The sequence below is a fragment of the Talpa europaea genome (genome assembly GCF_964194135.1).
Source record: "Talpa europaea genome assembly, chromosome: 15".
Taxonomy (NCBI): Eukaryota; Metazoa; Chordata; class Mammalia; order Eulipotyphla; family Talpidae; genus Talpa; species Talpa europaea.
The window spans coordinates 10,728,521-10,756,024 of NC_140083.1; the positions used below are offsets into that span (position 1 = coordinate 10,728,521).

Genomic DNA, 27,504 nt, shown 5'->3' on the forward strand with positions numbered 1-27,504 from the left:
CAAAATGCTGCTGCCTTATGATAATATCTTCAAAGAAGTGACATCCAGAGATGGGTATAGTTCTTATTAGGAAGAATTTTGTGCCAGTTTCTGTGTCCTTCCCACAGTGGGAAAGCTCATTTCTCTGCCTGTAAGTTTATTCAATGAGCCTTCCCCATCCAAAGCACCAGCTCCAGTATTGCATCTAGGCAAGAAGTTGGTTCTCCATCTAATCAGTACTGATCTGATTTGATCTACTAGATGGCTACCAATGGCTGGACTGCCAGTGGCTGGATTCTGATTACTCTGATGATGATGATGATCATGAAGCTCACGATCACAGCAATGAGAGCAGACACTATCACTTGTTCCATATTTAATCCTAATAATAACCCTTCATTCAAGCATTAGTTCTATTTCACAGATTACAAAATAGAGGCTGCAAAGCTAAAGTAACTTGCCCAACTAGCCAGTGAAATACAAATCCAAGGCTGCCAAGAATGGGCTACCTCGGGAGACAAGAGAATTTCTGATGACTGAGATTCAAGAGGTCGGATGTCAGTCAGCAATACTGAAAGCTGGGATCTAGTAATGATCAGAGTTAGACCAAGTGAAAAAAGAGTCTTTGCCTCTGTGGATCTGTTGCTCATAATTTTTAGAGACTGGTACATAGAAAGTGGTTAGTAAATGAAAGTCACTTTTTCTTCTGTCCTGATTCTTGCTCATCTTATCATTATTCTAACTCCAAGCTCTTGACCAGGATCCCAGATGCCCAGTGCTTCACCTTTTGGATAATCATTTCTTCTGTCCACACTGAGCATGTTTTATAATACCCAACCCGTAACTTGGCCTATGATTTCATTCTTCTTCCTGAAAAACTGCATCTCTATATACTAATGATTACCTATCTCTATCAGAGTTTAGGTACTAATAATTTTCCTCTCTGTATATTAACTAATCCCAGGCTATTGCCAAACAATTAACATTGATCCTAATCTATTTACCAGTCCTAGCCTCTCCAGTATCTCCCCGACATTTCCAAAGTCCTAACCTCGTTGTTTCAGGTGGACACTTAGTTTGCTCTTATTAAATAAAGTTGCATTTTATTTATTTATTTTTTTTGCATGTTTTATTTATTTATTTGTTTGTTTGTTTTTGTTTATACATGCACTGGGTACAGTCAGAAGCGCGGGAGGGTGAGAGAATTCACCAGAGCCAGAGCGGGGAGCACAGCAGGCAGAAGGACCAAAGTACACTGCTGAGGGGAGCAGCAGGCAGCAGGAGAGGTCTGCACGCCATGTGGGACCCTCCTCCGGTGGCCGGGGAGCAGCCAGGGATCGAACCGGCACCGCAGAGGCCGCGGGCAGCTTCGCAACCCAGCGCTCAACCGCTGCGCCACCGGGGAAGCCCTAAAGTTGCATTTTAAACTAAATGAAATGGTGGGGGGTGGGGAAGAGCAACAAAGACAATAGATCAAGCCACTGAAAACCTCTTTATAATAAAACATGTTCAATTCTACAGGCTTCACCCCAAATAAGACGCCCCCCTGTCTTGAAGTTCAAGACTTTTTTCAGAAATTCATAGCAATACTAGCTATGTTTCTTCCATTGTCAAGGCTAAATATATAACATTATTTAGAAAGATATACAGTACCTCTTGGTCATGAGTCATGATACTATTTTCTTCTAATCTTAAAGAGAAAATTAAGAAAAATTAAATGGTCACAGAATAAAAAATATATTCCAAGTTCATATAAAACCATAAAAAGCAGTGACCTGTAGCTGCTAATCTAAATCATAGACAAGACGCAATTGGCAACAAATAAACATAAAATGTTAAAAAATAATGTAGCGCTGCCTTGCGTGCATATTAGATATATTAATAGTCCTTCAATACTACATATTAGAGGATTGTACAACTGTACAATCAGCACTCTTTACTACCAGCTTCCCTTAAAGATTTACTTAAGCAAGAAGCTAGTGACAAGGTTATAGTCATGCTTGTTAGCAAAGGGGCTTCATTAGCCCCACAATTACTATTAAAACTTGAAAAAGAACACTCATTTCATTAGTAACAGGCAGTCATTTTTCCTGCAACCCTCAGACTAATATCAGTGAGTCATCTTCAAAACATATTACAAGAATTTACCATTCTGTTCTGTAAAAACTTAGTGAAATGTTACCTTTCATTTTCACACTCATCATCACTGAAATTAGCAAATAATTTAAAATATCCATGGAGCATAACCACAAACGGATGCTATCTTTTTTGCTCTGGAATTATCCCATCTTCTCAGTACCACTTTCACCAAATGATTACAACGTACAGATACATGGCTTTTTTACACAGTTCGCTGCAACTAAGTAATAAGTAGGTTGAGTCAGACAAGCTGAAATACAAGTTTTATATTTTTTCACAAAACATAAAAATAGAGACAATAAATACCACATTTTACTTACTTTTTCGTACAGTCTTTGTTTGGTTGGATACTATATTGACAGCTTCAGATGGTAGGCCAACATACACCCCTCCATAGTTTCTAAAAGAAAAGCAGCAGATAAGAAAAGTCAGATGGATGGAAAGGGTACTTTATCTCTGCAGAGGACTTCAAACAATTATAGAATTGTTTATATTAAACATCGGATAACTTGATGTTAATATAAACAATATTATATTAACTTGATATATTAACTTGATGTTAATATAAACAATATTATATTAAACATAACTATAAACATAATGTTTATATTAAACATTAACTGACTTTAAAAGTTAAAGTCAGGATACGATTGTCCTTGAACATACAACTATTTTTTTTATGTTAATAACAGTATATGTATATAAATGTATATACCAAGAGGGGGAAATTGTATTAAGTTAGTATAATTTTTAGATATTCTACTTAAAACGAGAAATGGATGTTATCATTTAAATAGGAGAATGGCAGGATACTGTTAAATCAGTCAATATTTATCAAGAATTCAGAGAGATCGACATGGTATCAGGTGCTATGGACACACCAAAAAAACACTGTCCTATTGGCAGACAGAAACACAAAAGGTGGAAGAGAGCTAAGGAGTAGAGGGCAATGAACCAGAGGAGGGATGAGAGGACACAGGAGGCTGAGAGAATGAAGGGGGAGTCCCCCAGTCACGAAAACTAACACTTCCAATGGTCAAAGGCCACAAGATTGAAAGGCCATATGAGGACAAAAACCAAGCCTGCCAGACCGAAGCCAAGATTGTGGATTCTGGGCAAGTTCTTTTTCATGCTCCTTCCTGTATCCTCAGTGTCAAATGTTTTCCTGGTGGAATCTGTATTATTGAGAATGTGCTACAGTGTTCAATTAAATCCATGACTTAAATTAATCCATGACATGTTAAATCCCTAAGAGGTGGTCAAAATTATTCACATTAAAGTCAGTCTCGGTACCAAACATACCTCCTCTTGTCGTCATCTGTTATCGATTCTTCGGCTCTAGAAGGTGAAAAATATTTTCTATTAGACTTCAGTTTTGGTCATGAGAAAAAGGGGGATGCTGAGTTAAAGTCAATTTTATTTATATTTCAAGTTCTTCCATAGAGTATTTCTGTAACATAGTCTTCTGTTTCCATCTCAGTCACTCATGCATTAAAAAAAAAAAAAAAAAAAAACAGAGATAATTTTCTACTTACCAAAAGCCCAACTGTTCAACAAAGTAAAAAGCTGAGGGCAGCCAAGATTGGAAAGAGCACATAAATTTGGAGCTAGGAAGACTGGGCTCTTATCTGGGCCGCGCCACCCACTCCCTGTGTGACAGACAGACAGGCTGTGGGCCAATCGCCTGCCTGTAAGACACCTGTAAGTTAAGGGGGTCGACCAGATGACCGCCGAGGTCCCTTCCAGAACTTACACATGACAATTTTGTGTTCCTCATGCCAGTTCAGGGACACTACAGTAGGCATGTAAGATTTCTTCAGCAAAAAAGGCAATGCCAATTTTATTTCCTTTTATCTAAAAAGCTAGTCGTCTTACACATGATCTACTGCAAAAAGGAGGAAATATTTTAAAGGAAGTATATAGAGGAAATCACTACTTTAAAATGCACAGCCTCTTTCCTTACATAAAAGAAATCCACCTTCTATTAAATTCCTTGGCCCGTTTCTCAGAGGCTCAGGAAGCACTCCATGAGCACAAGCTAGCGTACATCAATTTTTTTTTCTGAAAGAACAAAAAAACTCAACAAGAACCCATTGTATCCAACTGAACTCAGCATGTAATTCTAAGGGCCTTCAGTCAAGAAGAAAGCAATCTGAAAACATCTAGCCAGCTTCACCGAATCTTCTAAGAATTGTCTCAGGTGGTCTCAGCCATTCAAAAAATGTACATTTTTCAAATGTAAACATACTTGAGCTTCTGCCTCACTGTAGCAGCCAGTAAAGGGAAGTGTATATAAAGAGGAAGTGTCAAGTGGCAGTGACCTGGTGAACATGGGCCATGCACACGGCTCATACTCCACAGTGTAAAATCCACCTGAAGCTCTAAATCATCCAAATTGAGCACATCACCTAAAGGTGCCAGATAATTATCAGCTTCATTTATTTCTTGCTAAAGTTGGATCGTTTTTTAATTCAAAGGTGTAAAAGTCATACTGTATTAGAAATGGTGTGACGCCTGCCGACTGAAGTAGTGTAACAACATTGTTCACTACTTTCAATTAAAATGGATGTATGACCCATTGGCACAAGTTAACCCATATGGCGCAGCAGACCTCTCCTGTCTCATCCGCTGCTCCCCTCCACAGTATATTTCAGTCAGCCTGCCTGTTCTGTCCCCAACTCTGGTGGATCCTCTCACACCCACACCTCCGGTCTGTACCCCGGTTCTTGTATGCATAAATGAATAAATCTTTTTAAAAAACTGGACAACCAAGTCCAGTTTGAGGCTAAATCAGAAATACAGTGGTTGGTCTAAAATGAATCCCCCTGTGGACATACAGGCACGAGCTGTTATATATTTGGCTGCCCTGCTGGGTCTGAGAGGACAGCATCTTACCAGCAGGAACAGAGTGGTCCTGTCTCAGCTGCACAGGTAGCATTAGCCAAAGGAAGGGCTTGCAAGGAGCATTAAAGCTCCCTGATAAAAGGAGGCCTGGTGATGTTAAGCCAAAGGCTCTGAAAAGCTGGTGCAATGGCCTCATGCTTACTCGTGGCTCCATGTTGGGGCTATTGGAGGAAGGAGACACTAAAAATCTCACCTTCTGGTGTGGAGGACTAACTTCTCTGACATACCATTTCTTGTTGACAAGAGACCTAGGTATTATCTTCAGGCAGTTCAAAACTAGGAAGTTAAATATATCTTACCACTATGCAACTTAGCAAGTTCTGAGATTCTTGTTCTTGGGGAAATTCTCAACTTCTGAACAAAGCTCAGGCTGTTTGAAGAGCTGGGCTGCCTCACCTGTACATCATTTTAAGGAATCACTGGTTTTTCCCCTTATAAAACATATGTTGACGATTTTATTTATCAACTGGTCTAAATTATCCATTTGCTGATATTCTTCAGGTCTTCTTGTAGACCGACAAGCACCAAAGAGAATGTCTGAGGCACTTGGGTCACACAGGGAATTTGTGTCATTTGAATCAAAGGCAAGTACATTTTACATTTTGAAGGCTGGGCAGCCTTATTTTTAAGCACATGTGCCGTTTCTGAAGCTGTGTAAACAGTCTGTGGTCTTCCCTCACCCCTAATGGTGCAGGAAGTCAGGCCCAGGGCCTGGTCTGGCCAAGCAGCCCCACCACAGAACTCTCAGATGAGCCACATGTTTCTCACCAACGACTTGATTGTTTTTCCTTTGCTGGCCACTATAGCTTGAGTGAGAGGGCAGGGCCATAGCATGGACTGCGAGGGACTGTCAAATGTGTTCCCTAAACCAATGAAGGAAGAAGTGGGGAAGAGAGGGCAAAACACAAAGACACACCTTCCCCCGGCTTTATGAGAACAGCTGACACTCAGAGAGCCCAGAAGTTTCTCCAAAACAGGCCTCATTACCCTATTCTCTGCCAGTACTAAGGCAGATCAGGAAGGGCACAGAAAGAGATGGATGACTTCATTCTTAAATCTTCCCTCAGAGCTCAGAGCCTGAAGATTGAATTATTCCATGCTGGAAAAGATAACGTGAAAATGAGGCCAATTCACAGTGGATGACCTGGAAAGCAGGCCAAACGGTCCCGCTGCACTTGATGACACTTCTCGGGAGCCAATTGACCCTAATATCCCCACAGACTCAGCCTCGCCATCACCTTGCTCCTTTAGGAGAGCAGAAAGTGAGCACCCACCCCCCACCCCGGAGGGTGAGTGTCCATCTCAGTCAGCCTCTTCTGAAGAGCCGTTCTAGAATGTAGTTCAGGAGCCAATGCCCAGCTTTCGACAAGCAGAGGCACTGAAAATGAGAAATGTGAGAGAAGGGATTTGGGGACAACAGAGCACCCCTGAATCTACCAGAGGTGGGAACGGACCTTGTGAAGAAGGTTTCTACCAAGAGGACCTAAACCGTTACAAGAGCGAAGGGCACAGGTACCAACCAAATCCCCTAAAAATAAAAAGTCAGAGGTGCTTCCCCTCCCTGCCTTGGCCCCCAATTACACCATCAAGGTGCCAGGGGCCCAGGTCAATGAGGGGGAAGGGCCACCTGCACAGATGACCAAGGCCACGGGGGCACAGCACCGCCAAGCCTGCCAGGACAGCAGAAAGCTCTGGGCTGGAGAGATGGGGAAATAAAGTCAGCTCTTCACTCCTCACCTCTGAGAATGTGGGCGCTTCTAGGGCTCTTGCCAAAGGAAATAGGAAACAGAAGAGGCTACCGCAGCTGTGTCTAATCTAACGAGGGACTAAAGGCAACAAAATACTCCCTGCAACGTGGAACGGAATCTGAATGAGCTAACAGAGCAGGGCCTTCCGCGTTCCATGGTTGTGATGCCCTGACCTCACAGCCGAGTGCACCAAGACACGAGTGCCAGGGCCTGCCCTGAGTCCTGGCCTCCCCAGCTAAGGCACAGGAAGGGAGGGAAAGATGGAGAAAGAGGCAGGTGGCTGGGATTTTAGGCTTTTTTTAGTGGTATGAGCAGCCACATATTTGAACGATTTCATGGTCTGAAATGGCTGAGATTTAATTATATTTTAAAAGGACCGCTGGCTAAAGTTTTCAGCTCTCCATTATGTGTCACATGTGCCTGAGTGTCAATGAGGGAAAGGAGAGAGGGATGGAGGGAGAGGGAGAGAGAGAGAGAGACAAGGAGATGCACCCACAGGGAGGCTCTGGAACTAGGATCTGGGAGCCAAGTCTAAACCATCCATGACAGCTGAGCCAAGGCCAGTCTGACAAGGAAGACTTAGCTTGTGTAGACCAAAGAGCAAAGGGAGAAAGTCCTTCTCTGGAGCCTGCACTTGTTTCAGTGAGGAGTCATTTCGTTTCCAGTTCTGCAGAAGCCGCTGTTGTAAAGAGGAAATCTGTGTGACACACTTGTTTTTCCTTTGAGGGGAACATGACAGAAGATGGTGAAGAGCTTTCTGCAGTATTTATTTCTAATCACAGACATTATTTGAAAATTTGTGAAGTGATGTAATATTGGCAAAAAAAAAAAACCCCACTGTTAATAGTAAAGTATTTTTTTTTTAAAGATTTATTTTATTTATTTATTTATATAAGCACTGGGTGCAGCCAGAAGCGCGGGAGGGTGAGAGAATTCACCAGAGCCAGAGCAGGGAGCAGAGCAGGCAGAAGGACCGAAGGACACTGCTGAGGGGAGCAGCGGGCGGCAGGAGAGGTCTGCGCGCCATGTGGGACGCTCCTCTGGTGGCCGGGGAGCAGCCGGGGATCGAACCGGCACTGCAGAGGTCGTGCGCAGCTTCGCAGCCCAGCGCTCAACCGCTGCGCCACTGGGGAGGCCCAGTAAAGTATTTTTTAATCTTAAAATCACACACCAGTTTACGAGGGAAACCTTTTAAAGCCACGAGAATATGTCCTAACACATAGAACATGTCTGAACAATTTCGAACCAGGTTTCAAAAAATACACTGGGTAGGTCATTAAAATTGGGGCTCTTTCCTTTAGCAAAGATTCAGCTTCTTTTATCAAAGAACAGGAGTTGGAGGAGAAAGAACGTGTGGAGGGTCCAGCCATCCAGCTGGCACCAGGGTGCTCTCCAGAATGAGATCATACGCCTCTGGGCTCAGACACACTCCTGGGCACAGGGTCCCCGAGAACATCTGCAGACACAAGCGTTACTGAGGGTGGGTCACCAGAGTCCCCAGCTTTGGAGATTGTTGAAAAGATAAATCTTCAGTTGATGGTTTAAAAATGACTCACCCTTGCAGCGTAAATACTGCTTAGTGATGACTATCTCACCCGAGGTGGCCCAGCCCACCCAGGGCCAAGTCAGACAGAGAAAGAAAAGAAGAAAGTAGAAAGCAACAGACTCCCAGCAACCACAGCACTAAACTTAGAGTTGGGCGAACTTCAGGTTTCAAACTGCTTTCTTGTGTCTCAGAGTTTCCATCAAAGACTGTAGCCTATTTCCAGTGAACCAGCAAGGTCCTCTCCCTCAGCCTCTCAGCTTGAATATCTATATTGATCCAGATGCTCTAAGTAATTCCACATCCATCTGCTTCCTGTTAGCTTTGGAGACCTTTTCTAAATGAAACACAGTGACTGATTTCTCTTTGACGGTAAATAAGCTCTGACTTTTTAAAAGTCAAAATTCCAGGCAGGGGGCTGCCTTAAAAGCAGCCCCATGTCTTGGTGGCTCTTTGGGGTGGGCTGGCTCTCTTCTGCATGCCTACTTCCAACCCAATATCCATGGAGAACACTAAATCCTTTCAATCCGTTTATAGGACCGTGATTATCATCTTATCACTGTCACTTTCATTAAGAGAAACCTTATGAGTAGCGACTCTATCAAATGTAAACCACTCTTCCGCAGTCACACATTGGGACCCAAAGTATTGTCATCACTATGTTAGCTTAGTTTCTGGGTTGTATAAAACAGCTATCCCAAATGACCCATATTAAAAAAAAGGGGGGTTCAAGGATAAAATAATGAACTACGGCTTGGCTATATTACGCACGCTAGCAGGAACAAATACAGATGAGAGAGATCAGCAGCCAGCTAATCCCACCAGCGTTCTACCCCATCCTGCTACATTTTGCCCTCAAATTCAGAAAGTTTCTCACTTCCCTGGCCTCCCAGAACTAACATAGTTATGTGGCAAAGAAATGATTTACTTTTTACTTATTCATCAAGGAAAATGTTCTAAATATAGAACTGTTATTAGCAAAGATCCAAGAGGCAGAAAAACAGGCTACAGTCTTTTTTTTTTTTTTCCATATCTGCAGTGCTGCTCAAGAGGTCAAACTTATTTGGATTTGTCAACAGTATAAATTTAATATGGAAATTTCTGGAGACCATGCATGTAGCTCTAATGAGCTATTTTTAACTGCCATTCATGATAATCTTCTGGAATCAGTTTATTTATGGACCCTGTTCACTTCCATTTACACTACAGTTCTTCAGAACAAGTATAATCATGTAATTTTCTTTATCATATGTTCTGTGATGGCCCCTGCCTTTATGGTGGTTCCAGTATCAATTCTACCAAACCATTACAGAGAATTCCTGAGAGAATTGATGTTTTATCATTGGCTGTTTTGCCCCATATGTCATCATCATAGACATCTCTTCACCATTTCAAAACTTCTTTGGACAGCTACCTTGGAAAATATCTCCTTGCATGAGCCCCTTGGCCAGTATTGGCCCTTTTCTTTCTTCTAGAAGACATTACCAGAGAACATGAGCAAGATTCACTCTTTGTATGAGGGTAATGGGTCACGAGCTCATCTGCCATGTCCCTCCCCTTCTGCTGCTGTCCCAACAAGCACATACTGTCAGGGCTAGACGTTATCAGTCACTGTCAACAAAACCAGAATGTCCTCTCCACCTTCTTCCCTTAAGAAACCTGGCTCTTCCCTGATGGTATCCTTTTTCTCAAAACCTCAAGAATATGCAACTTGTCTTCCCATACCCCAATGTCTCCAAAAGGAGCCGGAGCCATCTCACTCCAAACTCCCCAGAGATCTCTTTCAATGAGGCCATTTCACCTCCACTCAAAGACTCTCCTTCGGCCCTGGAGCCCTACTCCAACAGCCCCAAAGGCACTAAAAGGTGCTTCTGACTCAGAGGTTTTCCTAGCCATCATTATCTTGAACAGCATGGAAACACGCAATCAACCCCCTGCTTGACCACTTGCTGGCTTCCTGGAGACAAGCGACTTTTATTGCTACTGTAATGACTTCCTCCCAAGGCTATCCTTGGGGCTCAGTTCCTGGAACTATTTCACCTCTGACATTTCAGAGTAGAAAATCCCCCGGGGGTAGGGTATCTGCCTTCCAATCCCCCCACTCCCAAGGAGCCTGTTTGCTTCCTTTTTTTTTTTTTTCTTTTTAGTAGACTCACAACATCATTTTGGTTTCAGGTGTACACTGTGATCAAGGAATGCTTGTGTACAAGGCAAAATGCTCAACGAAAGTCTGTTTGCCAGGTTTTCTGAGCAACGTTCAAGCTTGCAATCCCATATTATTGGTTATATCCCCCACGCTGTATATCACCTCTTCTGGACTGATTTAGAAGTAAGTCAGAAAGAGACAATTATCACATCATTTCACTTATATGTAGAATCTTAAAAAGAAAAAAACTCATAGAGACAGAAAACAAATTAGAGGTTACTAGAGGGAGGAGAGTTGGAAGATGGAAGTGGGTGAAGGGTACACCCTCCTGATCCCCCACTCATTAGCCCTTTTTCTTCCCTCACCCTTTTCTAGCATGTTCCCTGCAGGCAAGCCTGGCAGCAACACCTGCTGGCACCGCCAGTCCTCTCTATCTCAGGCTGAATCCACCGTCTGCTTTCTCTCTTCCTGCTCCTGATCCACTGGCTCCAACCTAAGGAAAATCTCCACTTGCCATGCTGGGCAACCCCTGGGAGGGTGTGAGGTCTTACACACAAGGTCCTCCACGCACCAGGTTTCATGCCATCAGGTGCTCCTGGCAGTGGCCCTGCGGAGTCTTTTCAACAACCTCACACCACCTAATAATTCCAGCTCCCACTTCCAGGGATCAACAAAGCATAGTACCAAGGATAAGCCTAGGCTGCTGAATATGTGGTACCCACCACCCTCATCATTTAATCTCTGTGCCCAACTCCTCATTCATAAAATGTAACATTTGCGTCTCCAGCAGACTGTTCTGGGCACAGACGGCAATAATGAACATAAAATGCTGGAATCATTACAGGACATACAGCCCTCGATAAAGAGGAGCTACAGGCTGAGAATGCTGACCGGGGTACATGCACACTGGGTATCTCTAGATACTCAGAGCGAAGGATACCAAGGACGCGCTATCACATCACTGGTAAATGATGGAGGGAAATTGAAGGCGGATCTCTCTGTTTTCCAAACATGTGCTTTTTCCACGCTGCATCCACCCCAATTTCCTCACCCTCAGAAGACGACCAGGGGAGAGACAAATCCACCAGATACTCTCAGTTTGTAAACCCAGAGCAAAGAGGTGCATTTGACATGGGAAATTTATGAAGAATTCCAAGAAAACTCAAGATAAGAGACTCATGGTTTTTTGTTTTTTTTTAAAGATGGAGCTTCAACATATTTCCTGTTAACTCATTCCAAGACATTTCTCTTTATAGCTACTACCTTCCATAATGATAAAACTGCTTTGTCAAGAAAGGACTCAATAAAAGGTCACTTTACAAATTGTAAATAAAAGAAGCATTTATTATCTGTCTTCAACTGAATGACTATGATCTTTTAATTTTAATTTAATAGCAAACATTAAATTTGAAACAGCTATTTCTTATTTGAAACACACTTATAATATTCTTATAAATATTGCTTAAAGTTCCAATAAAGAACTTTTTGGGGGGGGGGCTTTTTTGGGGGTTGGCGCAAGGGGTTAAGACGCAACTTATGAAGCTATCCGCAGCCACTGCAGCAAGAGTTCGATCCCCAGCCTGGGAGCTATCCACATGGCACAGCAGACCTCTCCTGACTCACCCACTGCTCCCCTCGGCAGTGTATTTCAGTCAATTCACCTGTTCTGTTCCCCACTCTGTCTCTGGTGAATCCTCTTACCCCCCACACCTCTGGTCTGTACCCCAGTTCTTGTATGCATAAATAAACAAGTCTTTAAAAAAAAGAACACTTTTTAAATAAGATGAAGATTGACGGACACAGAATGCAGGCATTGTTTCTGCCTGCCCAGTTAAAATTATCCTCATTTTGGTATTAGTGCCACGATTTTTCTCTGGTGTGGGAACAAATACTCCCCCACTCTTTGGCGGTAAGATTAGGTAGAGCATCCTGATTGGTTCCAGCAGTGAGCACATGACTCTAGCTCAGCCAATGAGCCCATGTTCCCTGGTTGATCAGAAAGGCCCACAGCCCCAGCAGAACCTAGTCCCAGGAATTTGAATCAAAGTACTAGGAAAGAGAAACCCTTTTTCCACAAGAATTATTAAGTTAATAAGATAAAAGCCATAAGCCGGCAATTTCTTTCACCACTAGGGTAAAGCTTCCTAACAAGAGAGCCAAAACTAGAGATGAGAGTTTCTTCCTGCTCTTGGGTCACCTGGGCCCAGCTGTGATGGGGTCAGAACCCTGGAGCTTTCCTCTTACACATGCCAAAGAAATTCCTTTTTGTTTGTCTGTTAGGCCCATTGAAGCTTCACTTGTGTTACGCCCAACCAGAAACATCCCAACACAACCTATCTGTGCCAAATAGCTAAAAGAATTTCCTGAACCAAAATAAAAGCATGGTTGATTTTTGCATGTTTGTGAAAACAGCCACTGACATCATGGTGAGTTCACTTCTGTTTTCTCCTCCCTGCTTCAGCACTGTGATTTAATGAGACAGAGGGAGAGAGAAATAGAAAGCTCACTCCCTGATGAGCCTGGGAGTCTGTCTCAGGATGATCTGATTTGTGGATATCTTCACACATTCCTTTCTCCTGACCTCAAGTTTCTAAGGTTAACCCTCAGTCCTTGCCTGTTCTAGGCCCTACTTCCACGATTATGAGCTCCCGCACACAGATCACGTTCCCCTCCCCAGACCACCCTCAGCTTTCCTTACTCATTCCTATACCTACATCTCATCCCTGCAAAAAGTAAATACATAGTGAACCAGTGCAGGGTCTTTACCGACTGGAGATAGTAGGACACAAAAGAGGGGCACAGGGAAATAATGAAAAGGCTCCTGAGCCCCAGAATCCTCTCTTACTAAAAGACTAAAGTGAAAAGTCATGTAAAAAACATTATTCAAATAGCATTTTAGTTAAGAAAGGATGTTCAGATCTCTTCATATCTCTTCATGATAATACTGAAAAGTATTATTTGTAGGTCATAATCATGACAATACAATGTCGTCCTCAGAAAGAGTACAGAAAGTCATAAAGTACTTACACATCTTTAGCTGCTCCTGCAGGACCTAAAAAAAAAAAAAAAAAGATAGTTTTACATATTAGGTGTGAGGGTAAACCAAAAACCTAACTAAAATAACATGCTGGAAGCAACTGATTAAGAATATAGATTTTTTTAAAAGATTTATTTATTTATTTATCTATGTATTTATTTATTTTTACAAGCACTGGGTACAGTCAGAAGCGCGGGAGGGTGAGAGAATTCACCAGAGCCAGAGCGGGGAGCAGAGCAGGCAGAAGGACTGAAGTACACTGCTGAGGGGAGCAGCGGGCGGCAGGAGAGGTCTGCGCGCCATGTGGGACCCTCCTCTGGTGGCCGGGGAGCAGCCAAGGATCAAACCAGCGCTGCAGAGGCTGCGGGCAGCTTCGCAACCCAGCGCTCAACCACTGCGCCACCGGGGAGGCCCAAGAATATAGATTTTTAAAAGACCATTTTTTAAAAAATAGCAAGAATAAGAACATCATAAAATTCAAATCTTAAGTTTAGAATTTATTCTGCCCCATTTTAACAATTCCTATAATTTGTAAGATAGAGGTTCTGAAAGTGATTTTACATATTTCCTCATTTTACAGGTAAGGAGACTGATGCACTTGGGAAATATTTCCTTTTCTAAGCCACAGACTTTCTAAAGTAGAGTGTATAGTAGCATTGATATGAGTCACGCCAAATGGAAGTGGTGTCCTAGATGAATCAAGAAGTCTCAGGGACACGCCCAGGTCCAAAAGAACTACATGCATTTCAGACTCTGCTTCTAAATATGAGTGAACCTTCTCCTTTCTGCTTCCCGCCTATATGCCAAAAACAACCCATCTCCTTTGGACGCATTCCTATCAGTTATCACAGATTCTCTGTACAACACACTCACCTCACCATTTCTTCCTCCCAACAACCTTATCTGAGAGACACAATTTGTTTCCAACTTACCAGCTACGGAGCATTAAGCATCCTTTAACCTCCTATAACCTCAGCTTCCTCTTATGTCAAATGAGGACAGTAAAGCACCTTTCTCAAAGGTTATTGTGAAGATTGAAAAAAAAGCATATAAACATTTGAAAAAATCTGGTACATAAAAATAGGCCCTTATGTCATAATTAGCAGTCACATTTCACTTAATATCTCAATTTCCATATCTATGAAATGGAAATTAAGATAACTTCAGAGATGTAAAAATACAGGAAGATGTGCTACAAAGCAAATTGGTCTGAAGCTAAAGTTATTGCCTAAGCTGCAGGACATACACCCCACTGATAGTCATTTGGGATCTCTAATACTTCAAATTCAAAGCAGAACATACACATAATCACGATTATCTCTCAAAGAAATTCTTTTAAGGTTTTGACCAAGCCCAATCTTTGTACCTCAGTTCCTTTTTTCAGGGATGAGTATATTTCTGTGTCACAACTATCATTAAAAATCATATAAGTAAAAACTGCTTTGCAATCTGAAATCACAAAATCAAAAAATCCTAAAATTAAAAGAACAATCTTAACAACCAACAGTGAAATGTTTTGATTAGAAAAATAAAGGATCAGCATCACCCAAAATGCACGAGAAAAACTATTTTCTAAGTCAAAACAAGCATGAGGATCTCGAAAAAGTCTAGAAAGAAAATAACACCCTTTATTTTCTTAGTTATATTTTCATAGAAAAGGATAGGGAATCTTTTGGGGTTTTGTCGGGATCAGGGTTGGAGTAGGGGAGAGAGTCAGAGGTATCAGAGACTGTGATTCTGTGGAAGTCTTACATGAGCAAGAAAGCAAAGATCAACTTGTGGATGTGAGTCCTCAGCATCTAGAGGTGATGGGCCATCTAGAATCAGCAGAAATTACAGAGCAGACCAAAGCCACCCCACCCATCACAGGGACAGCAGGGGCACAGGTGAGAACACCCTCGAATTGGACAGCAGAGGCCCCAAGTAAAAGTGCTGGCTCCTACATTAGTCTAATAGTGACTAATCACTTTGCTTTTGGGCCCAGACAGGCAAACTACTGGCAAAACCATCGGAATTACTAGCTTCAGGTTCCTATTCAGTATGATTTGGTAGGTTACATTTTGGATCCTCTATGAACACTGAAAAACTTTTCCATATAAATGAATGGTAATCATTTTCCCAGACCCCAAAAACTAACCCACCAAATTGTACCAAATAGGAACATTCCAGTTTCATACAATGGGAGAAACCTACACATAAAATGTCTTTATTCTACATAAGTATAGAATTATCCCTTTCACTGCAACATTTTAATCACACTTCACCTATATAATTATAATTAACCAGATGGAGACTCCCTACTCTAGATAATTTATGCTAAAAATAGACTTTGACTAGAACTATTCAAATAGTGGGAAAATTCCACTTGCTTTAAACTGTGTTTATAGCTCATGTGAGTTATCATTTATTAAATGTTTATAGTGGATCTATTTCTTTCTAGGACCCCAGGATAGAAGAGTCATCCCTGTTAGTTCTACTTCTTGCCAAAATGACTCTTCACTGTTGAAACACAGCCTTGGTGCCTTAATGTAATGGCTTTAGAAGTGGAGGTGGGGGGAGGTAACAATATTTCTTGTGGAATTAAAACACTACAAAATATACAGACCATTAGCATTCCTGTAGGTCAAAAGACAAAAGACTCAAGATGATGCCCAAACTGTATACATGATAATCATAATTTTAAGTATCTTCCAAAAATACAGAGATGGAGGGGGGTTTCCTCTCAGCAAAGTATCACCTTCAGTTCCAGTGATGAAGAGTAACTGTCATGGTTACGGTAAGGAAGGAAGGACTTTTTTAATGAAAGGTTTTCTTTAACACTGTTGGTTGTTCACAATATCACTTCATTTCACCATGATTGTGTACACCTATTTTACACGCTTCAAAAGTTATTCATGGGCCTCCCCAGTGGCGCAGCGGTTGAGCGCTGGGTTTCGAAGCTGCCCGCAGCCTCTGCAGCACCGGTTCGATCCCCGGCTGCTCTCCGGCCACCGAAGGAGGGTCCCACATGGCGCGCAGACCTCTCCTGCCGCCCGCTGCTCCCCTCAGCAGTGTACTTCAGTCCTTCTGCCTGCTTTGCTCCCTGCTCTGGCTCTGGTGAATTCTCTCACCCTCCCACACTTCTGACTGAACCTAGTGCTTGTATAAATAAAATAAATAAATAAATAAATAAATAAAATAAATCTTTAAAAAAAAAAGTTATTCATGAGTCTTGAAGTCAAGTCTGTTCCTTAAAAAAATGCATGGCAAAATCAATTTACCCAAACATTTTTTTTAAAGATTTATTTATTTATTTATTTATTTATTTATTTATTTATTTATTTATACAAGAACCAGGGTACAAGCCAGATGTGTGGGAGGGTGAGAGGATTCACCACAGACAGAGTGGGGAACAGAATAGGCAGATTCACCGAAATACACTGCTGAGGGGAGCAGCGGGTGAGGTATGTGGGACCCTCGCCGGCCAGCCAGGATCGAACCGGTGCTGCAGAGGCAGCGGACAACTTCACAGCACAGCGCTCAACCACCTGCGCCACCAGGGGAGGCGCTACCCAAACATTTTTTGAAGGTTTAGTCTGATATTGTGTTGTCATAGAAAGATAGTAGGTCTCTTTCTGGCACAGAACTTCCAAACTCTTGGAGTTTCCTGAATGATAAGAATGACAGGACCTCTTTGGTTCCACTGAGGTGACTCTCAACAGAACCCCCGTTTCAGGGTGGGGGAGGTTGCCAGAAAAGCAGAGCCTTAATGAGGTATTGGGAACTTTCAATACCACTCCCCAGCTTTCAGGAAGGCAAATGCAATGGAGATTGAATCAATCACAAATAGCCAATGACTTGATCAACAGTGTCTGGTTAATGAACCTCCCACCAAAAGGGCAGATCAGAGAGCTTCTCACTAAGCCACTGCCTTCCTGTGCCAATAGGGGGGTCCACCCCAACTCCATGGGGACAGAGTCTGCTGCACTCAAGTCCCAGGCATCTCTCCATCTGGCTGTGCAGACGTGTCCTTCATGTAAAAACTAGTATGCTGAAACATAGTCAGCTACCTTCCTGAGTTCCAAGGCATTCTAGGAAAATACCGAATCTGAAGAACAGGCAGTGGAACCCCCAAATTTGTAGCCACTTGGCTCTGAAAAACCTTGAAGTGCTCGAGGAATCACACCAAGATTGTTCTGTATTTATTTCAGCAATTATTTACACTCCAGGTATAGAGCTTTTAAGCTATTTATTATTTTATTTTCTAATTTTGTCTCATTCTAGAACAACAGCAGGAAAACCTTCTGTATTAGTTTCCTATAGCAGCTGGGGGCTGAAAACAAGACAAATAGGCTCTAAGAAGAGGAAAACATGAAGGTCAGAAGTATACAACCAAGGGGTCAGCAGTTCCTTCTCCCTACAGAGGCTCCAGTGAGAATCCATTCCATGCCAGCCTTTGCCTCTGGCAGCAGTAAGCATTTCCTGGCATTCCTTGGCTTGTGGCCACATCACTCTAGTCTCCCTCCATCTGTGTATCACCTCTCTGTCTTCCCCCTCTTGTGCTTCCTCTGAGGGCACTTATCATTCAGGGGTTATCCACATAATCTAGGATGTATTCCTCATCTCAAAGTTCTTAACTACATCTGCAAAAACATTTTCTTTCCAAATACGGTTACATTCATACATTCCAGGGATGAGCACATGGCCATACCTTTCAACCACTATTGCTTCTTACATTGCCCTCCTCCTACCTCTCCAAAAACAGAAATTCTCTTTTGAAAAGAAGCATATAGAAAAATCAATATGGGAGTAAAATGTAGGATAACATATATACACAGTCAAAATTTTAGTCCTAGTGAATGATAAAGCAATCTAGCTGCTGGACACTGCATCAATGTAGTAATTCTAAATAGATATAATCTTATCTGGGTTCCTACAGGACAGACGTTCCTTTGCAAAGATTCCTTTGCAATCTGACCAGTCTCATAAGTTAGGACAAATGAGTCATACTGACCAGTATATTTTCAGATTTATATAGTTACTGTTATTGGGTTCTTCACATGCCAAATTCTAACATAAAGAAAACATCTCTTTCAGAAGAAAGATCACATACATTTTTACATTTAAAAAAATCTATGAATGCCATTTTCATCCCTATTTCATAGACAATTTATACAGGTTATGTAATAAAGTTGAAATATTCATAAGCTAAACTGCATATTAAATCATTTTTGGTTCAGACTGAGTAGTGACAATTTAAACACATACACACCTCCAATGTAAAATTATGTACATGAAGAATTTCTAAAAAGCATGGAAGATTTACAAGTCACTCTTTTTTCAGCATGAATTATCAGAAACATAAATTATGACTCTTATAGGAAGTAATAAAAATAAGTAGGAATGTCTTACTTTTTATTTGTGTTACAAAAGGAAACAGTCCCTCTGAGAACAGTACAAATATAACAACAGAAAAGTAAACAAAACTCTCTTTAATTTTGACAGCTTGCTGTGTCTCCTTTGACCCATAAGAATTACGTCATGATCTCAGTTTGGCCAAAAGAAATAGAACTACAGTTCTTCAGTCACTCTACAGCAGTATTTATTTTTCAACAATAAAAGATAAATTCATAAGTAAATTCTCCAGTAATGGGGTGGGGGGCATGGAGGTGAGGGATTGGGGTCAAAATAAGGGGGTTGCAATTGTATGGGGAATATAAAAATAAAATTTATTAAAAAAAAAATTCTCCAGTAATGGAGAAAAATAATCAGGTCAATGTGTCCTAGAAATATAAAATTATGTTAATGAACAAAGGCGCTTTCACAGAAAATCTCTTTGTTTACAGGTTGTTCCTGTTGAGAAGCTACACTTTGGGGGGGTAGAAATTAACATTAAAGGCAGCCATATAAGTACAGACACAATGTAACACACTGACAGCTCTATGATTTCAGCCATGTCTATACTGAGCTATAAGCAAATGGCTCATCACAGAACTGAATAATTCACTTAGGTCACCTTAACAAACCATTCACAGAGTAGCACTGTTAATTCTGGGGTGTGGAACAAGTGAACTTCCTGATTTTGTCACGTCAGTGGAACATGTCAAGAGGTAATTCCACATCTCTCATTATTCACCATCACTACAAAATACACCCAAGAGTTTATCTACCCATTTTCCTACCTTCCTTTTAGATGTGGTGGCATCTCCTTCCAGTTACCCAGGTGTAGGGAAAATGGAGTGACTTGGAGTGACTTCAGCTTTTTTTCACCTCCCGCCACCAGCGTTACAGGCGCTACCTGCAGTTTTGCTTCCTTCCCAGGTTTTGGTGCACACATGTGATAATGGACCCCCAGGCCAAGAAGTGAGGGGAATAAAAGGGAAGAGTCACAGGGGCTGGGGGGCTCAGTTGCTGCCTCCCTGCCTGCTGGTCTGCCTGTGTGCCTTGTTCCCTGCTTCAGCATTAAAGGCCTATCAAATCCATCAAGGGCTCCAAAATTCTCTTTTCATGTGCCCGAATCAACAATGAGCCTACCCAGCCTGGGATGCTTGCACAACACTAAACTTAACACTTTGGGTTCATGTTTACTTCCTCCCCGCTCTCCTACCTCACAGGAAGCCCATTCCTTCCTCAGCCTGGCCATCTTCCAAGGGTCTGGTCCCTGTCACATCCCTAATTCCAGACATCAAGTTTCCCACTTTCTCTTTCCTGCTGTACCAGTTATGAATCTTTCCCTATGTTGATAGTAAATAGCATACTGGGTACTTGTGATGTAGGAAGCACTGTGATACACACTTTATATACATTAACTAGCTAAATCTTGAGTAGATTCTACTATTTCCCTCCCATTTTACAATTGAGGAAACTAAGGTACAGACAGTTTGAACAAGTTGCCCAAGGTAACACAGCTGAGAAAGGGCAAAAACAGTATCTGAAGTGGGGCCTTTGCAGTATGGTGACTTACAGGAAATACATATTTCTCACGTGTATGTCATCTTCAGCAACTGTTTCGGTTTCACAGCTCCCCCCAAAGCCTTGGAATTTCCAAGTGTTGTGCGTGTGAGAGTGTTTTTTGCTATGTTAATAGAGCTGGAAAACACCTGTGGATGGCAGCTGGTTGCCAGAGAAACCAATAGAAATTGAAGGCTGGGACTTTCAGTTCCCTGATTTCCAGGGAGAATCTAGAGGCTGAATTCAGTTGTGAGTGGACAATATGTTAAATCAATCACTCCTCTATAATGAAACCACCACAAAAGCCAAAGAGACTGGGGTTTGGAGAGCTCTAGGTTCACCTGTTCTGGGTGGACAAGTGAGGATTTAGAGGAGAGTGATATGCAGGGAGAGGGTATAGCAGCTCCACACCTTTTCCCCATATATCTCCCTAAGCATCTCTTCCATCTGGCTGTTGTCTGGTATCCTTTAGCATCCTTCATAATAAATCAGCGATCCAGAGAGCAAGTGCATTTCCTGAATTCCATGTGCCACTCCAGCAAATTAATCAAGGATGGTGCAGAGGGTAACCTGGGAACCTCTTATTTACTCTTATTTAATGGGTCAGAAGCACAGATAATGATCTGGGTTTGGGACAGGCACCTGAAGTCTGAGAAGGGGCTGCGGAATCTTTGATTTGCAGTCAGTTGGTCGGAAGCCAGGAGGCAGCCTGGACTTGCAGAAGGTATCTGAAGTAGAGGGTAGTCTTGGGAGACTGAGTCCTTTGCCTGTGGAATCTTAAGCAAACTCCAAGAAGAGAGTGTCAGAGCTGAGTTGAATTCTCAGGAAACTTCTGGTGTCTGAGAATTGCCTATTGGTATGGGGAAGGCTCAGCACTTACACCCCTGTTGGAAATTGACCTACAGGAACACCAAATACAGTAGAGCTGACTGTTAGCTATATGGTTTTCCTTCCTGTCATCCTCACCCCCCACCCTATCCATTCTTATGTCCTTCCCAATCCTCTGCAACTCACATGCACTACTAAAGGCAGTCAGGCCAAACTTCTCCCTGCCCTGACATGCACTGAGTCATTCCTGTCCCTGTGATTTCACGCAGCACTAAAAATGCCCTCTTCCATTTTCTGCTTGTTCAAATCTTACATATTCTCCAAAGCCAATTCAAGTCCCACTTCTTCCAAACATGCTTCCCTGACTATTTGAGGTTTTATTTTATTCTCTCAGTTGCTACATCAGTCCCAGTAGACCCACACAATTTAGGACTTACTCTTGTATTTTGCTTCCAAAATAGGTTTCATTCATTCAACAAGTAATATTTTGAGAGCCAAAAAAAATCCCACTGGAAGTTTGGGTATTGGTCTAGAGACTGAGGGAACAGCTGTGAACAAGAAGCATGAGATCTACCATTAGGAGAGGGGAACAAAAGAGATGATAGAGAGATAGAGAGATGGATGGATGATAGAGCAAAATATCGGCTCTCTAGCAAAAAGTGTTCCCAACACAGAGAAAATAACAAGAGTGAATTTCACATGTTTAAAGACTAGATGAAAATGACTGTAGGGCCTAAGTGGGCAACAGCAGAGGGCAGAAATGGCCTCTTTGATGACATCAATCATATTTTATATTATTTCTCCAACATGGCCTGGACTAATGTAAAGCATGGTGGCAGCATTGCAATACTCCACTACCATTTATAGATGTAAGTAAGGCCGGCCTGTGCAGCCAAATCAAATGAAAATGCAATTACCTGATTAACTGAGAATGAAGAGATAACTAATCTCAATAACTGGCACTGAGGTGATTATTTTAACTCCCTGGGTACATAGGTAAAATATAATAAATAATTATTAAACTCCTCCTCCTCAGACTGTTGTTCTATAGTAAGAAAAAAAATTTAGAGAAACAATCTGATAATAAACTTCTCACAAAATCATAGTCAGCTGGTTGCCAGTTACATATGTCTGGTAGAAAAGTTGCAATTACCAATTCAGTCAACTATCTCAACTGTCACAAGCAGAATACTTCTGAAATAATTACTGCTGCAAAAAATCTCAACTGTCTTCATCTGCTTTGAAATGGGTTATCATGGGTATCTGTAACCATGCTAACTTTTAAAGGATTTCCTGGTTTATATAAAAGGGGATTTTCTGGTTTATATTATAGAATTGCCTACCAATTTCTCTGTACGACTGTATAAAAGGAATGCCTGACCTGTTGTAGATCATTCGCTCAAATTCAGGGTTGCTCACTTTTCTGCCTAGTTAAGGACTAGATCCAAGGAAAAACAGGGAAATAGAGAGTCTGATGGCAGAGAGAGATGGGGTGGGGAGCAGAGAAACACAGAAAGGGCCAGCACTCCCTGCTTTATAGTAAATGCAGCACTTTAGAAATAGACAAATCTAGATGTTTCTCTATAATTTAGGACTAGATTCTGCAGGAAAATGTACTGAGCCTTCACTGAATGGAAACTATAAGAAGTCCTCCAACTAGAGCTCTAGGTTGGAAAAAATTCTACATTGAGGAAGTGATCTCACTAAAACATTACAATGGAGAATGTTCTTGTGTAACTGACAGGTTCTCTTGGTCCCATCTAAACAGACAGCTCACCTCTTCCAGAAGCCTCTGACTAAACTATATTAGTCAACATCTTCTGAGCACTTCAGCATCCAATCTGTATTCTATTATTCTTTGCATTTAATCTCATCTTCCTACCTAGACTACCAACCTCTGAAGAGCAAGAGTTAGACTTCATTCTACAACCCCCACAGCCCCAATACTTGACCCCAATTTCCCAGAGAAGAACAGCACACTGCAGAGAGCTGTACTGAGGATAAGCTGTGGTTAGAAATCTCCCGTAGGGGAGATCCAACCTGGAAGATCTACAGCCTAAATGATCTAGGGGCCCACTCCTTATGACTATCTAACCATTTCATTGCTTATCAGTTTCTCCACATATTGGATATGCAGAATCAAATTTACCCAAGTACCCTACTAAATATTAACTTGTCATATTAACCAATTTCATCTTACAAAAGTCAAGAAAAGCAGCTATCGGGCCTTCCTGGTGGTACCAGGGGTTAAGCACCGCACTATGAAGCAATTCACAGCCTCTGCAGCATGAGTTCTATCCTCAATGGCCAAGGAGTAGCCCACGTGGGGCAGCAGACCTCTCCTAACTCGCCCGCTGCTCCCCTCAGCAGTGTACTTCAGTCAATCTGCCTGTTCTATTCCCCACTCTCTCTCTGGTGAATCCTCTCACCCCACCCCCCGCATCTCTGGCCTGTACCCCAGCTCTTGTATGCATAAATAAATAAATCTTAAAAAAAAAAAAGAAAAGAAAAGCAGTTATCCAAGAAAAAGGAAAGGAAAAACTATGATCTGGTTTGACATGAATTACATAAGGAGCAAGACAGGGCTTATGGAGATTTTAGTTTTGAGATTCAAAAAAGTGAAGTAAATGTCCTCAATACAGCAACCAGCAGAGCACCACGGTGAAGTTTAAGTCTCCAAGTTTAGTGTCCTTCCCACCCTCTCTCCCTGTGCATTTTTTTCCCCCTGAAAAACGTAAGACTGTTGAATTGGATGACACCTGAGATATTTCAGATTTCGTGCACCGTAGCAAGGCAAGGGCATCCCTCAACCCACTTCATGCTTGAGTTCAGTGTCACACACGTGCATCTGGGTCTGCAGCGGAGCTGCTGCCAATGTCCAAGTTCACAACTGAGAGAAATTTAAGTACCCCTGCACTGTGGGTTTATTTTCTTAACCTTCATCTCTCATCCTGATGCATTTCCTTTCTGAAATCAAAGTCCTACCACCAGCTGACAGAAAATTTCAAAATAACAATGAGCAAATCCCAAAGCTAGCCAGATGGCCTCCCTAGCAAGGAAATGTTGGAGGAATGACTTCTCAAAGACAAGGGCAGAGCCATGGTGGAGGCGATGAAATAACCCTCCTCACGATGTTTTCTCCTTCGTGTTTGACTGTGCTTGCTCCTTGGTCTCCCCTGCACATAAAGTCACTGTAAGCACAGAGCAGCAAGGGGCCAGAACATCGCCCTCACACGAGCTGTCCTGCATAAACACCAGTGAAGCTACTCACCATGAAAGCATGTGCTTTGCTTGGTTTTTGCAATATAACTAAACTGTCTTTTACATAAGGAGGGATGTAAAAGGAGGGAGGGATGTGCTCCTTGGAAGAGCGCGCCAACCAAGTATTTGTAATATTTTCCTGTTTTCTTATAACGACATTTCAGAGCTACCTTGTCGTCGTCCGGATTTTCGTGTAGCAAGGGCACACCGCCCTTTCTCCCCAAACTCGACAAGCAGTTCATCAAAAAATAAAAGTGGCAAAGGACTATACTGGCCCCACTTCAAAGGAAATCTATTACAGACACTTCCTGCAATTTTTGTAAAGGTGGGTAATGATTCTTAACTTTCTTTAAAGTAGCTGCTGGGCAGCTCCAGGGTCAGCCCTCCCCGGGAGCCCTCTGCAGGATGGCCCTGCAGGTTCCAGGCACCCAGCCATGAAGCTGCTGAGGGGCTGAGGGAAGGGAGAGACCTAAACCTTTCTCAAAGTAGTGCGTACATGCAGTCCATTGAATAGGGCTACAGAGCAGGGACATTCAGAGCCCCGACTCATGGTGCAGGATCGATCTAGCCTTGACAGGTTCCAGGTCCCCAAGCAGAGTTCTCGACCATTCTCAGGTTAAAGTCCTGTCCTTCTTTCGTTAGCACAAGGCCCTAACTAAGCCAATGTGTCTCATTATTACAAGAATTGAAAAGGTTTCTCCTCCAGCAACTCTTCATATATGACAAGGATGGGAATTTAATTCAAGATGGTAAGGTGACCTGTAGCTGAGAAACTTTCAACGAATCATAACTGAGTTCTTTCACAGTTTTAGGAGTAGAAGGTGAGGTATGTTAGTGCCTTCTCTTACAATGGAATATTCTATATGTGGGGTTACCCACAAAGTGGAAAAACAAACTTAGCCAATTAACTAAGCAGAGTCCCACATCTGATTCGACGATGTGAACATCAAAATAAACTTTAATATAAATAAGCAAATAGGACTTGGATTTTAAACCACATCTTATACTGAGGTCTAGGTTAAGGGAAGGGACAGATCCAAGGTCACAAAGTCATTGACAGGCCACACGCTCTCCTAGGAAATACTGCAGCATCACACAGATTTTTGCTTTTGCTGGGGGACAGAATGTGGCATCTGACTGATCGCAATTGGAGGAGACAGGCGATCTTTATCCAAAGGGACACTAAACAGGTCAGCAGACGCTGCTCAAAACACATCCAGACTCTTAAATCAAGACACATTAGCTGGGTTAAAGAGGGGGCTTGAGGTTTGGAAGAAGCTACTGGACAGAAAGCCAGGCTGATGGGGGATCCGGAAGACCTCACCTGCTAATCAACAAAACGAAGTGGTGTGGAAAGAAGTTTCAGGCTTTTTTTAATGAAAAATACATAAAGAGATCATTGCTAATACGAGAGCTCTGAAAAACACATCTAAAGCTTCCTTAATATTGCCGTTTCTCAGAGAAACACTACAAGCTGGTCGGCCGGTCTGATGTATGGAGAGGGACACGGATGAATTTTTGGAGCCCCGTTTGCAGTTCTCAACGCGACACACACACACACACACACACACACACCCCACCCTCCCCAACACCACATTCGAAAAGTCCTGAATTGCTCTGCTGCACTTTCCAAGGCGCAGCGTCCCGGTCGCGACTGGGGGCGAGACGTGGGGGAGTAGGTGTGGGAAGGGAGCGCGCAGACACCCGGCGCCCCTGGGAACCCCCTCCAGCCGGGTGGCGCCGAGCAGCCGCTGCAGGGCAGCCGGGTGCCAGGGCTCCCCGCGCGCCTCCGCAGGCTCCCCGCGTCCGGCCGTGCCCGCCTCCGCGCGGGGGAGCGGGGCGGGGGGGGGGGGGGAGCCCGGCTTTCGGGCTTTCCAAATCCCGGCCGACCGCTCGAGCCCCACAAATGGGGACGGGAAGCAGGGGCTGCGCGCCCTCCCGCCCCCGGGTCCCTGGCCCCTTTCCTTCCCGCCGCCTCTCTCGGGGTCTCCCTCGCAGAAACAGCCCGCCCTGCCCTGCCCTGCCGCCCACCGCCCCCGCGTCGCTGTGCCCCGCAGCCCCGCCGCGCTCACCTCGGCCCGCGCCCGCGTTGGTGGCGGTGGAGTTCCCGCAGCCCATCGCGCCCTGGCCGGGGAGCCGCGCTCGGGATCCGGCGGCCGCAGGTCTTGGGGGCGGAGACGGGGGCGGAGAGCCGCGCGCCGGGCGCGGGAGGCCGGCGGGGGGCGCGCCGGGCTGGGGTGCGCGCGGGGGCCACCCCTTCCCGCGGCTGCTGCGCGCGGGCCAGAGCGCAGCGGGCCGGGGCGCGCCTGGGCGGAAACCGCCCGGCACCCCTGTCCCCGCCCGCCCCGGGACCCCGCCGGACCCACCCGTCACCTAGGCAACCACGGCGTGGGCCAACCCGCGTCCTCCGGCGGGCTCCCCGCCCGGGCATTGGCCTTCGTTACCGTGGGGCGGGAGTTTAAAGTGGGTTTTGTGGTGAGGGCGAGGCTGAGGGGCGTGGCTGGCGCGGGCTGGGGCGGGCGGCAGGGGGTGTCCACCTGTCTGTCCTCCACACCCCTGTGCCTTTTCTTTCCCCACTCTCCCTCCCCTGCTCCAGGATGTGCGGAGGAGAGGCAGTGGGGAGCACCTGCTTTGCGCAGAGTGGGCGCCCAATAAATGAGTGCACACTGTGAAGGTCTGAAGCCAGAGCCGAAATCCATCTCTGCTTTAACAGAAAGCAGATGCAACTCTGTTCCCGGATGTCACTGACTAGCAAAGAACCTAAGGTTCCCACCATAACCTACTCATTGGAAATGTTAACCTCTGATCCAATGTCGATAACCTGGACCCAGGACCTCCGCCCTGATTTAATGACAAAACTGTGAATTTACAAGACACCTGTCAGCCTCACAGTTGGGCAAATGTTGCTGAGTTAGATCACCCCAGTTACAGGTCCGATACTGCCCCTTAATAGCAGTGTGACCTCAGCAAGTTATTAACGCAACAGCGC

At 43.6% G+C, this 27,504-nt stretch overlaps 1 protein-coding gene across 1 annotated transcript; it reads right to left on the reverse strand.

Moving 5' to 3' along the window:
- Positions 1-236: 236 nt before the first annotated feature.
- Positions 237-26,633, reverse strand: LOC311184722 (overexpressed in colon carcinoma 1 protein; the record flags this gene model as incomplete). Its single annotated transcript, XM_084254912.1, has 5 exons — positions 237-361; positions 2,439-2,518; positions 3,421-3,456; positions 13,487-13,511; positions 26,588-26,633. 5 exons carry the CDS (start codon positions 26,631-26,633, stop codon positions 237-239), a joined length of 312 nt encoding a protein of 103 aa, XP_084111038.1.
- Between the last annotated feature and the right edge of the window lie 871 nt (positions 26,634-27,504).